The sequence below is a fragment of the Sitophilus oryzae genome, unplaced genomic scaffold (genome assembly GCF_002938485.1).
Source record: "Sitophilus oryzae breed Bouriz unplaced genomic scaffold, Soryzae_2.0 scaffold_1111_pilon_pilon, whole genome shotgun sequence".
Lineage (NCBI taxonomy): Eukaryota > Metazoa > Arthropoda > Insecta > Coleoptera > Curculionidae > Sitophilus > Sitophilus oryzae.
This window is the reverse complement of record NW_022145740.1, coordinates 2,660,284-2,675,087: the sequence shown is the minus strand read 5'-3', so window position 1 is coordinate 2,675,087 and position 14,804 is coordinate 2,660,284. Positions and strand designations below refer to the sequence as shown.

General features: G+C 32.4%; 1 protein-coding gene across 9 annotated transcripts in view; it reads right to left on the bottom strand.

Annotated features, from left to right (window-relative positions):
• Nucleotides 1–12,201: 12,201 nt before the first annotated feature.
• LOC115882116 (F-box/LRR-repeat protein 4) overlaps nucleotides 12,202–14,804 on the bottom strand; it is a 31,468-nt gene continuing 28,865 nt past the window's right edge. For all 9 annotated transcript variants that reach the window (XM_030900028.1, XM_030900021.1, XM_030899995.1 and 6 more), the window contains 2 exons: nucleotides 12,442–12,637; nucleotides 12,202–12,383 (listed from right to left, as the gene is read on the bottom strand). In XM_030900028.1, the coding sequence (XP_030755888.1) occupies nucleotides 12,300–12,383; nucleotides 12,442–12,637 (280 nt within the window). In that variant the 3' untranslated portion in view covers nucleotides 12,202–12,299. The remainder of the gene's footprint in view (nucleotides 12,384–12,441; nucleotides 12,638–14,804) is intronic.

Sequence of the window (14,804 nt, the reverse complement as noted above, 5' to 3'; positions counted from 1 at the left end):
TTGGTGTTTAAGTGACATAAAGTACTACAGATATATGGTTACTATGATGGTCAATCTGTTTCTCATAAAAAACACGAAATATTACACGTTTTGTTAAGTGCTTTAACCTAAAAGTGCCCATAAATTTTTTATTTATCGTGATTTTTGTGTGTGTTTTTTAAGACTCAACAATTCATTAATAAAGCTTAAGTGGAGTGTGTTTTTGGTGCTATGCCTCATCTTTATTGTGTTCCTGGTGGAAAGGATAGTTATACTAGGCAGCTTAAAGTATCCGGAAGAGCAAGAAAAGTGGGTACGATTTATAAATCAAGACAATTCTATTGAAAATATCTTTAATAAATTTAAAAATAATATTCTCCCAGAATGGTATTAAAGAAAACTGGACAATTATGTTTATTTTATTCATATTGTGGAATCTCCACTCCAAGTGTTGTTGGTTCAGCTTCGATAGATTCAAACACGTAAGATAAACACGTAAGTAGGTATTATGATCTAGGGAAAAATAAAGAATATGTGTATTAAAGATCATGAAAAAAGATTATTATTTTGAGTTCAAAATTAAAAAAAAGATTTTTGTAAAGACAAGAATGATAAAGTTTAAAAGAAGAATGTGTTTTTGTTTGATAATATAATGTATGTAAGATGTATGTAAGACAATTCTATTGAAAATATCTTTAATAAATTTAAAAATAATATTCTCCCAGGATGGTATTAAAGAAAGCTGGACAATTATGTTTATTTTATTCATATTGTGGAATCTCCACTCCAAGTGTTGTTGGTTCAGCTTCGATAGATTCAAACACGTAAGATAAACACGTAAGTAGGTATTATGATCTAGGGAAAAATAAAGAATATGTGTATTAAAGATCATGAAAAAGATTATTATTTTGAGTTCAAAATTAAAAAGATTTTTGTAAAGACAAGAATGATAAAGTTTAAAAGAAGAATGTGTTTTTGTTTGATAATATAATGTATGTAAGGCATAACATATTTTTGTTCGGTAATTTTTAATGAATAGTGTTGTATAGTCAATAAATTGGTATATTTGCAATACAAAATTAAGTTTTAATGATAAAGGTGTTACTAAAAATAATAAGAAATTCATATTTCTTTGTTTTAATTGGTCTAATGTTATTTATATTTTATGTAATAATTATACCGTATAATCGAAAAAAACAAAGTCTAGTTGGCTTGGAAATGAACATCGATGACATTCCCTAAATAATTTTACACATAAAATAATTAACTAAAATTTTACATTCTTGGAAAATTTGATATTCTTGAACCTTGTTTCCAAATATTCTAAATTTTTTGATTTTCTTGGGATTTAGGTTCGGGAAAAACGCTGATTAAGTTTTCATTTGGTTTTTCATTATTTTTATTTGGTTTAAAAAAAACGTTTCGGCTAATATTATAGCCTTCATCAGTGTTGTGTCATATGAAAAAAATAGTGTCGAATATAATCCAAAAAATTACATATAAAATATTCACACCACGCACCACATAATATTTACTGCATACTCCATAGTCTCCATAGTCAATGTAGATAGTTTTACTGTTAAGAATAATAATTCTAAAAAATATGTGGTCATCTTTTGATAAGTTTATATTAGTAGTTTAGGCTTTCGCGGCCATCGTTTGAAGAATTTTGGTTTTTCGGGTTATTAGGCCGTCGTCGGTTAGAATTGCTTCCTAACGTTTCGCTAGCACGAGTGGCTAGCATCTTCAGAGGTGTGTTTGCTCCGATTGCTCACACTAGACTGTGATCAGTCTAGTGTGAATTCTAACCGACGACGGCCTAATAACCCGAAAAACCAAAATTCTTCAAGTTTATATTAGTTTATTAATTGCAGTAAACATTATGTGGTGTGAATATTTCATATGTAATTCTTTGGATTACATTCGACACTATTTTTTTCATATGACACAACACTGATGAAGGCTATAGTTAGCCAAAACGTTTTTTTTTAAACCAAATAAAAATAATGAAACCCCAAATGAAAACTTAAATCAGCGTTTTTCCCTGAACCTAAAATCCCAAGAAAATCAAAAATTTTAGAATAATTTTACATATAAAATGCCAGCGATCTTCATTTCATAGCCATCGCTGACGCCTCTTTTTAGATGATATTGTATTATTTGTAAATATAATTTTTCGAACATTGATACTTGCAAAATATACATATAAATTTTGTGAATGCAAATAATAATACATCACTATTAGTAGATATTGAATGTTTTTGTTAAATTAGATCGATTTTCAAACCCCAAAATTTAAAATATATTTACATTTTACCCAATATCTTATGTAATACATTATTTGTATATTGTAAAACATTTGCTGCATTTGTATGGTTCATAGTTTTATTTGCCAAAGTATTTATTACTATAAATAGGTATATATCTTGTAGTTATTAACTGTATATTATGTATATTTCATGTGAACTATATAATTTTTAAAATACAAACCAAAAATCTGAGGAATAATTATGTTTTCCATGTATTCTACAACATATTTATTAATCCGTAGTATCTAACTAGCGTGACGTCATAAATCTCGCCCCAAGGCTGTTCTATTAGAGACGGCATTGGTTCGATTCCTATCTTCCTGCACTGTCAGTTTTTTTACGTCATCTACTGACCGAGTTAAAGTTGGCGCTAAAGATTTTGGACAGTGACAGTTATTTTTGCATTTGACGGACGAGCGCACAGTGCGTTGGAAGATAAATTAAGCGGGACAAAAGCGTTTGGTTAGAAATAAGCTAAAAAATGTGTACTGATAAGAATAAATAGTAGACATTCCAATTGATACAAAAATGCATGAATATTCTTTGTATTTCGATACATTTTTATCAACCAAATTTGGTCGTTTTCTGCTCAGCAAGGCAAAGATCATACGAAAACAAAATATATACAAGAAGTGCTTATACATTTTATTAGAAAGCCAAATTATGTTGAAGATTGCCAAAGGTATGTACTTTTCTACTGTATGTACGTATATTATTTGTTAAAATCCTTCGTGCCTTTGTTCTGCCCATACCAAACTTTCACTTTTTTTCAAATATGTATCGATATATTGAATGATGTAGATCTTTTGAGTTACCAATAGTTACCAACACAGGTAGTTACAGTCACAGGGAGGTCAAGCTTAACAGGTGAATGCCCAAAAAGATTCATTTCAATCGGATAGTATAAAAACAAAACAACTCCATCAAAAGGCACTGAGTTTAAAAAATTGTCTTAGATACTTACTATACAGGGTGTCTCAGATTTTAATCGGGAAAATTTAATAGACAATAGAACTTAAAAAATAAAACAAAAAGTTCATATCAACTTGTAAGATTTGAAGCTTCCTTTTCGAGATACATTAGAATACCAATTATAATATTAATTACCAATTAGAATTTATTTTTTTTCGCAAGAAGTAAGCAAGATAGACAAAAAAGCCAGGAGACAAAAAAATAATAGTTTTAATTACTAAATCGAAAAATATTAAACTTCTAAAAAAGCAGTGGCGTGCCTATTTTTTCCTTTAAAATACTTTAACAGTGATGCCCCACCGCCGCCCCTGGCCATTAAACTTAAATCTAATTACATCAAATTAAGTCCCATAGTAAGTATTATAAACGGGTCAAGTTATATCCAAATCGATTAAATAGTTTTTCAAATATCTTATTATTTTTTTCTTTTTTAAGTAACTTTAACACCCTATATCTCGAAAAGGAAGCTATAAATCTTACAAGTTGATATGAACTTTTTGTTTTATTTTTGCAAGTTCTATCGTCTATTAAATTTTCCCGATTAAAATCTGAGACACCCTGTATATGAATTTACAATTACCGAGTGTTAAAATTAAAATATCTATCTTATTTATTATTTTCAAAATAAAATATATTTTTTAAAATAAATTATAGAGGGTGTCACAAGATTACAAATTAATTAAAAAAAAACTGCTAAAGAGTTTTTTGATATCATAATTTTATGTAGTTGGCAATAGTTTACAATACGGTTTTTGTGTGTCATGTACGAATAATATCATAGTTTTATTATCTTGTATTTATTTTGTTATATATTTATCGGAGTACACCTCCACCTGTGAATACCTGAAAAACGGTGAAGCTCATGTCATAAGTTTAGTTCAATGATTTGTAATTTTGAAATGGTATTTTAAATAAAAGTAGAGTTTAGTGCACTTTATATATCTAAAAATAAAAAAAAAATATCTAAACCCCCCAAGAAACATAATATATTTATTAATAAATTAAGTTGTTAATAAATAAATAAATTTAACTATATAGTTGCTATATATTAGACCATTTGCTATGTTCTTAGATTTTAAGTCCCAAACATTGCTCTTGAGATTTTGTCCCACTAGAATAACCATCTGCCGCACTGTGGAGCGCTGGTCAGCGCGTGACATTCTACGGCGACTACGACAGCGGCGATTTGACGCGATCGAACAGTCCTTTAGAATATATACAGTCCTTGATGATCGATAGCGGTTCCAATTTCGTTAAGTTTGCGCATACCACCTGTGACGTTATACGCCATACAAAAAATATCCATATTGTTCAATTGCCACTAATAAAAAAAGACCTAAAATAGGAAAGAATTAGGAGGGGACTTCCGTTCGGTCTGTCGTCGAGGCAGCATCATGGTACAAAGAAAACAAGGTATGATCGATAGCGGCCCCAATTTCGTTAAGTTTGCGCATACCACTTGTGACGTCATACGCCATACAAAAAATATCCATATTGTGCAATTGCCACTAATAAAAAAAGACCTAAAATAGGGAAGAATTAGGACATAACCCTAAAAGTTATGTCAAATCATCGTCCTTGACATTTGAAAAATTATTTTGACATTTATTGTGTCATCTGTTTGACAATTTGAAATTGGCGCGCGGAACTTGCCGACCAATGGTGCCGTTTATCACCTGTGACGTAGTGACCAACCTGCGCAATATCATACCTTGTATTCTTTGTATCATGAGGCAGCAACGTATGTTGTCTGATGGCTGATTGTTCGGGAGTCCAAGTTGTCATTCTGAAGATATTATTGTAATCGTTTTATAAAAGTCAATTTTTTTGGTGAAAAAGTGTTAAATTGTGTTCCTGTTTCATTCAGATACATATTTTTGTAAAAAATATTAAAGAAGAGCTTTTCACGTTGTCACGGGTGTAACCAGGCCCTATGTAGCCGGATGCTACCAGCGTGGGAGAAGAGAAGCCGTCAGAAGGATCTTTTTTCACGTTGTCACGGGGGTAACCAAGCCCTATGTAGCCGGATGCTTCCAGCGTGGGAGAAGAAAGACCGTCAGAGTGAACATATTTTTAAAAGACAATCTTTTTTCACTTGTCACGGGGGTAACCCAAGAAAAATTATACAAATATTCAAGAGAAACGACTTTTGAGTCGGACGCTTTCACGAGCTTCTCTTGTCTTAGATTGAAGAAGGAAAAAAAAAGGATAGATATTCTATCACCTGGCCGTATAGTCCTGGCAGCTTAGGCCGTAAAACCAATTAAGAAAGAAAGAAAGAATTAGGACATAACCCCAAAAGTTAAAAAAAATGTTTTTTGTCTAATTCCGTCCCATTTACATCGTATAGGTGTAAATGCAGATTCCTTATGTGAGTGTGGAGAAATTGGAACGTTAAACCACATCTTTTTTGAATGCAATAAATTTCCCGCTTTAGTAGATAAACTATATAAATCACTTATTGGCTTTTACAAAACATCCCCTCATAATTTTACATCCGCTTTGCATGCTCATCCAATTGTAGTTTATATTATAGGCGAATTCTTAGATAGTTGTGGAATTAATCTTTGGCATTTTAAATGAAATTGTTATTAAATTTGTTTATTTTGCAGGATCTTCCTTTGCCAACATTTTCTTCTACTCAACAGTCGGGGTATGGGATTTCCCAGGCTCGCTTTATAGCGATCCTCGTCTGTGTGTCATCATCTATATAAACGCTCAACCGTAGGTAGTTAATTCTACCATCCGGCCGGATAGCCCTGGCAGCTGTGGCCATTAAACTAATATACTACTACTACTACTATAACCCCAAAAGTTATGTCAAATCATCGAGCTTGACATTTGAAAAATTATTTTCACATTTATTGTGTCATCTGTTTGGACAATTTGAAATTGGCGCGCGATGCTTGCCGACCAATGGTGCCATTTATCACCTGTGACGTAGTGACCAACCTGCGCAATATCATACCTTGTATTCTTTGTATCATGGACAGAAATCAAGCAAATATTGGAAGTTCAAGTGAAATTTTCATTTAATTTCTAAAATTTGTAATAATATTTTGTATTTACATCCAAAAGCAATGGAGGTAGGCAGTAAAGGTAAATAAATTTCATTAACTAGAATTCACTAAATAGAATGACTTTTTAGGACCATTTGAACTTATCATGCAGCCATTGTTTCTTAAAGTCGGGAACATTTAAAGAAAACTTGAAAAACAAGACAACAAGTAATCGTAAATGTTTTGTAAGCTATAAAAATATAAATATTTGTTTATTTATTATTGATCTGTTTTAATATTGGACCTGCAAATCTTCACTTGAGCTGTCTAACGAGTTTAACAGTTTATTAATAAAGTACTTTTCAATATTAAACTCCACTGAAAAGAAGAAACAAACGTAAAAACAGAGAATAGGTACATTAAAAATGCACAAAAGATAAATTTTATAATAGAGGCCTTGAAATTTAGAAAACGTCAACATTTGACGTTTCCAGTATTTTACCAAACCGTTCCGTATCAAGCTTGATTTTCATGCGTCCGTTATACGTTGATACGATGGTCCGACGGTGCTCTGATTGGCCATAGCGTTTTCGCGCCACTTTTCATCCGTAAATATTTTACTTCAACCCGTCAACGGACCCGTTTATACGATAACGGACGTTTTGACACTTTTTGACAAATTTAATCTAACCTTAATAAAAATATAAGTAAAATAGCAAAATCGTTATGGAAACAAAAATATAAAATAACACCAACGTATATCCGATAAACGGAGGCATGAAAATGCAATAAATTTAAAAACTGCGTTATTTTCTAACCAATCAAAGTCTTTAAATTCTACCAATAAAATTAATATCGTATCAACGTATCGTCGGACAACGGATGCATGAAAATCAAGCTTCAAACCGATACCGGTCTGGGTTCGCCTGGTTTTGCAACGGAATGCAGCCTTAAGCTTGATTTTCATGCATCAGTTATACGTTGATACGATGGTCCGACGGTGCTCTGATTGGTCATAGCATTTTCACGCCACTTTTCGTCCGTAGATATTTTACTTCAGCCCGTCAACGGACCCGTTCATACGATAACGGACGTTTTGACATTTTTTTGACAAATTTAATCTAACCTTAATAAAAATATAAGTAAAATAGTAAAATCGTTATGGAAACGAAAATATAAAATAACACCAACGTATATCCGATAAACTGAGGCATAAAAATGCAATAAATTTAAAAACTGCGTTATTTTCTAACCAATTAAAGACTTTATAAATTCTACCAATAAAATTAATATCATATCAACGTATCGTCGGTTAACGGATGCATGAAAATCAAGCTTTAGTCCTATAAATTCTAGTATTGAATATAAATCGAACATGTCTCCATAGCGCAGTGCGAAGAGTTTCCGACGACGAACCGATGATTCAGAGTTCGAATCCGGGTCAGGGCAACGACTTTTTTATTTTATTTTCGTTTATATTCTGATAGTAAAGTATTAAATAAATCTGGTGATTAAAAAAACAAATATTTAATACTTTACTATCAGAATATAAACGAAAATAAAATAAAAAAGTATTTGTCCTGACCCGGATTCGAACTCTGAATCATCGGTTCGTGGTCGGAAACTCTACGCACTGCGCTATGGCGACATGTTCGATTTATATTCAATACTAGAATTTAAAGGACTAATAAAAATATAGGATCTTCTTTCAATGCGCAGTAGGGAACGCAACGTTTACCGGCAGCCAGACGGGCCGCATGCTGTTCTAGAGAGCATAGTAAAAGATATATCAAAGAGCCAAACGTCTTAAAATACCTGTTTTTCCGACGTTGCTAACTCTCCTACTATAAGTATAAAATGTAATTGAAACTACTAATTTATTCCACTAATTGCGAGGTTCTGAATGAAGCTTAAAGCTGCATTCAGAACCTCGAAATTAGTGGTTTTACAATTACACTTTATACTTTTCATAAAGAAAATAATTTAAATTATTTTAACTGCTCTGTAGAAAAGATTTGTCATATTGTGACATAGTAAATTTGTGACTGTTATCAATTGTTATGTTTGCTTCATTTTAAAGAGTTTTTTAAAAAGTTTTTCTCTAAAATAAAATGGGGAACTTTTACGCATCATTTTTAAAATTTATATAGGATAACCTATGTTCAGGTCGGCAGCGCAACACACGGTACATAACCTAATAGCAATACTAGCAACAATTGCATTTAGTTTACTTCCTATGTTCAGGTCGGCAGTGCAACACACGGTACATAAAATAATAGGAATATTAGCAACAATTGCATATAGTTTACTTAAGTAACAACTTTTTAATGAAAAATGAATGTAAATATTAAAATAAATAAGAATTTGTTTACATATACCTTTTTACATATGTATATACTTTTTACTCCAAAAGTTTTTGGTTGAATAATAACAAACTCGGTTTTTAAGCAAACATTCAAATATTTTCGATAAAACTATCAGTTTCTATACAGCTTGTCCCAATATTCCGAGGACTACGTATTTTTGGAATGAAAATAAGCTCATTAGACACAATTTGCCTCTATACAAATGTGCTTCATTTGTCCGTTAGAGGGCATCAAACTTTAAAAAAATATTTAACTGTTGAAGAAATAAGATGCGCAACCTTATTAGTCTATGCGGCAGACCCTCAAAATAGGGTAAAACGTAGCAAATTGGGTTAAAAGCATGAAACTCGCCAGAGTTGTTATTTAGACCATTTTAAATGATTTGAGCACTTCAAATTTCACCCCTTATGATGATGGTTTTACCCTTTTTTTATGAAAAAGGTTAAAAATATTCAAAATTTTAATGCCAACGCCAATTGTATAATATTTGGTGACATATTTTTATCAAATTTAACTAAAAACTAATAACTCAATTATTAATTATTGTTATTAATATTATTATTATCAATAAACAACGTTAAACTGATATGTTTATCATCCTACCCTAGAAATAAACGCAATATCGTAATTTTTATACTTTTAACAATTTTTAACCTGGTTTAAGTGACGCCACTGACTGTGTATAGCGGAATAAACAAAAGAAGCAATATAAATTAATATATTATAATAATTTATATTGAGCAACGAACCAAATATTAATCATTATGTTGTTTATGACAGATATTGAGGGGTGGTTTCACCCTCTTGGAACTGGAATTTCGAAAAATCCCTTCTTATCGAACTTCTACACCCTAGAATCAACCTGTATGCCAAAATTGAGCTTCTTACGTTGAGTGGTTTGAGCAGGATCGTGATTAATCAGTATGTCAGTCACTTAAGGATTTTATACATATGTATATTAGTATAGACTAGTCGTCTGGTCTTCAAAGTGGCCCAAGTTGTTATTATTTTTTGTAAATCTAAGTTGATGGCAATATCCGCTTCACATTAGTGCAGCGGCGGCAATTTTTTTTTTATTTTTGACAAATTTGGGATTTAGACGTCGCGTTGTCATGACTAATTTCCCAACTCAATTATACATTGGGGGGAGCATCCCCCCCCCCATCACCCCCATAGCTTCACCACTGTGCTCGAGCAACAAGATCAACTGCATCATTGGTAAATGTAAAATAATATGTTTGTTTCATATGCACTGAACCAGGTAAAAAATTGGCGCCGGGAGGCACGTATAGCCGCCCATACTAAAATATGTTAATATCTCGAACACTGCGACTCTGACTGATTTTGATGTTATTACAAATTTTGTTGCAAATATTATTCCTAATCTTAATTTGAAAACCGCGTTTCGCTAGCTACTGTAATTTTGGAGTTACGAATTTTTTAAATTTTTAACCCCCTCCTATACCCCCTTACCAACCCCCCACCCCCACCAAAAACTAATGGCCAGATTCTCGGGTGCCACAGTATTTTTGTGCCAAATTTGGTTAAAATCGGTTCAGCGTTTTTTGAGTTATCGTGTTACAGACGGACAGACGGACAGACAGAGACAGACAGACACCACGAAAATATTTTGTATTTAGGTCATTTATTACCCAAAACTCATTTTGAGTGAAATTAAAAAAACTTTTTTTTTGCCGATCCTAATAGCCTACCATACCTATTGGCATGCTCGGCTAAAAAAATGTTTTACATTTGTGTGCTACAGAGACAATTTATAAAGAGGTGGAGCACTCTGCTAAAATTGTTGGTGATACGCGCCTTCTAGCCGTACTGGCAGAAGGCGATTTGGTAGCCCAAGAAGCCATATGCCATCTAAAGTGTTTGGCACGTCTATACAAAAGAAGTAGTCGTAATGTTAAAGATGAGCAAGTAGATACGGTTATGTGTAAAAGTCTAGAAAGTATGTAAGTAATCTGGAAAGTATTATTCAGAATTGTAACTCCTATAATGTGAAGCCAGCTTAAACTTATTTTTTTTTATTATACAAAACGTTAGTCCCAGTAGAAGTGTAGTATTGCCCAAATTGGTACAAAGAATCCTTAACGGCGCATCCAAGGGGGGGGGGTAACATTCCTTCTCCCCCCATGGATGCGCCCATGGGGTTGTCACAAATTTAATTACATGTTTCGTACCAAAACTTACAAAAATATCCAGCATTTTGGTCAGCATACGGTAAATATGTTAAAGAATGAAATTTTGAGACTTAAATCAAATATTACAGCCGTACAGCCCAAACGCTAGGTTATACAAAATTGGCGTATTTTTTTGGAAATCTTCATGTTCAAATTAGTCAAAAAAGACACTAAAATTAAAAAAAAACATTGAAATAAATTTGTAAAAAAATTTAACCCCTTAAAAAATAAATAAGGGTTGCAACCCTACCCCAACGGGTGAAATTTTAGAATAGCTTAAAATGACCTATTAAACAACTATGCCAAGTTTCATGCTTTTAACCCAACTTGCTACGTTTTTTTATGGACCGCATGTACTATATAGACAATTTTATGGCACAAACCCGCCGATACCGTCGCGTCGCCGCTAGTCAACCTGTCCGAGATTAAAGTTTAGCTCTGCGCGACTGTGCGCTGATATTCCTCTGCAGCGCGGCAGATAAAGTATAGTGTACCTTAGTTCTGCTTTCAGTCGACAGAGTGGGTGGTTGCCCGAGATAGTGTTGCCAGAACTACGGATTAATCCGTAGATTTACGGATTTTGGGTACAGTACGTTAATAATACGGATTTTCTATCATTAAACAATGTAATATAATATTACATGATTAAACAAAGAACGGCGTCAGAGTTGGCTTGAAAATGAAGGTCGCTGTTACTTTATATGTAAAATATTATGGTAAATGTCAATAGTTCGTCTTTTCCAAGCCAACTCAACGACTTTTTTCGATCATACGAAATATTCAGTACCTATGAATAAATTTCTATTTTTGTTGCTTATTCTATGTTTAACACGAATAAATTTTCAATACATAAACGCCATTTTTCAATGCATATTTTCGTCAAACTTATTACAGATATTACACATTTTAATATGGCAACACAGTCGCTTTCAGTTCCACACCGTCTTCGATATGCCTTCGCTAGCCGAATTAGAGAAAGTGAGCGTTTTATGCGTTGACCGCAGAGGTTCCACCGTACAGCACGTGAGACGTAGGGGGAAATCAAATCAGCCTTTTGTTTTATTATTATTAATTTGTCCATCAGGTTGCGTACCTTCCCAATTCTTTCAATCAACGATTTAACTATTTCTTTGTTCAGTTAATGTAATTTTTATATTTTATTCTTTTTCTTTTTTTTTCCTGTAACAACTTAATTGATTTGTCCTTATTTAGATATGCCCTTAACGCAGAAATCGTTATTTGACTTATGTTTTCATTTTTTTATATACACTAATTATTGGCAATTTAGTTTTTTGTTTATAAATTCTAATTTTTAAGTAATGGACAAAAATGGATAAAATGAACTAATCCAAAGATTATTTTGAAAATAGATATAAATTGATACTAATGGATAGCATTATTTTTTATTAATAAACTATAACAATATTTAAAACATTTTCCTCATTGCACTATTATTTTAATTGATTTTGACTAGTTAAAATTTTAATGAAATAACGTAGGTCTTGATGTATATTGGCAACTTCTCTGAATTTTTATGTGCGGATATTGCTGTCTCCAAATCTCAACCTAAACACCACACATCATTTGACATAATATCCTATGAAGCAAAAAAATATATACCAACCTCATCTTGTCGTACATCATCGCAAAAACTTATATCCAATAATCTTAACTTAGGCAGCATATATAACGCTCGTTCACAAATTTCAGAAGTAATGCCTTTAATTCCCATTAAATCAATCTGCACGAGTTCCTTGCAAGATAAAATTATAGGTAAGAGTATCTCATCGCTAACACTTCTCCACGAAGATAAAACTAAACTAAAACAAAACAATAAAACTTATTCTCCCCCATTCATTCCTGATCTATGATAGGATATATTATATACATAATAACTGGATAAATATTGGAATATACAAGATATCCCTGACTGATTTTTGTCACATCTCCATTAAAATGGCTTATTTTCAACATTATACTTTTGAGTCTTTATTGCAAATTTTATGTCTCTGGCTAGAGATATTATATTTTTATCATCAAAGATCAGTGATTTTGAGTCTGGTAACATCTATAAAAAAATGAGTGTATTATTTGCCATTTTTAACCAAAGTTAAACTCTAAACAAAATATTTATATGTTTATATTAATTGTTTTGTTATGTTTTTGAGACAAATAATACTACGGCGTGTTTTAATTGCACTATGGATGTTTCACACCACGCCAACACCCCGCACTACCACCGCACCAAATGAACTCGCCTGATGACGGTGTATTTTCAAGACTACAATTTATATTTACAATATCGAGGTGTGTAATATTATTATGCTAAGGCTGTTAACGTCTTTTTATATCAATGCGTCGGTGTTTTTCAGATGTGACCCATTTCGAGAAATTGTTTTTTATTTATTTTCCAGATATTTTTTATATTATTCTCCAGATATTGACTAATTTGAATTGTATTCAGGAAACTTCGGCATTATTTTCTTCAAATAAAAATAAGTAAAAAAATCATCGGAATCCTTCCTGACATCAAAAGGACTAAGACAAGGGTGCAGTTTATCACCTGGAAAAACTGAAGAGGCAAGAGTAGAGCTATGTGAATAGAGATTGACCACCACTTCCTGTTGCCCTTATTTTTACCATGGCAGGTGGTGAGGAGGGTGCCGATTATATGTTTAGAAAACTTGAGGAAGAAGACATTAGATGGGGACAAAATATCAGCTTTACAAAAACCAAATACCTTAAAGTAGAAGAACAAACTGAAGATCCTGAACTACACATACACGAAATTAAAAGGTGCAGCGAATACAAATATTTAAGAAGGATTGTATCTGAAGAAGGAAATTCCAAGAAAGATATACATAGCAGAGTTCAGCAAGGTAAGAATCGGTCTTTTAAATCCTCTCCTGGAGTCGAGTAAAACATACATCCAAACAAAGCTAAGGATTTACAAAGCAATCATAGAGCCAATTCTAACATACGGGGCCGAATGCTGACAATTTATGACAAAAGAAAGAAGGATGGTCGAGTCAGTAGAGATGGACTTTCGCAGAAGAGCATGCCGAATATCAAGGATGGAGCACGTTAGAAATGAGATCAGAGAGGAGGAAATATGGCCAAAAAGGTATCGTCCGCGAAGTAGGAAAAGAGGAAGACTTACAACTACTACTACAACAACTACTAGAAGGAAAAGAGGGAGACTTACAACTACGTGGTTAGATGGAGTACAGCAGTATATGAGAGATAGAGCTCTTAAGGAGGAAGAATGACAAAACCGTACGATATGGAGGTCGAAATGCGGGATGCGGCAATTTCCAATTCATTTCTGAGCTAATGCCAATATTTAGATAAAAATTGATGTCGGAGTGTTTTTTGACATGAGAAATTCGATTTCTATCTCAGTGTGACTTCTACGTGTAGGGAGCGCTACCTACATAATTATCAAGATCGAAATAATATAATAAAAGAATGTCAGAAATCGAAATAGTCAATAAATGTTATAACTGACAAAAATTATACATGTTGATAGTTATTAGTCAGAAATATAAATTTGAAATATTCTTGCGCCAAAGATTCAACAGAAATTGTTTTATCGTATTTTTTTGTCTAAATAAATTCATGATTAGCTTAATAAAATTCAAGGTTCCAAAATTTATGATTTCAGTCAAATAACTATCTAGCAAACATGCTTATTTTTTATCAATAATGACATGTATTGACTATTTCCATTCAAAATGTCTTGAAAACGACATTTTTTACGTAAAAATAGAGTCATATTGACATCGAACTCCCAAATTGCTCATGTCAAAAAACATCCAGACATCAAATTTCATCCAAATATCGACGTTAGTTCAGAAATTATTTGGAAAAAACCTTTGGAAAAAAGTTGTCGTTATGAACCGGATGTTACAATTTCAAATAAACCATATACGAAAATGTCAAAAAAGTTGACATATGATATCTCATTCCATATCTATTCTTAGAGTG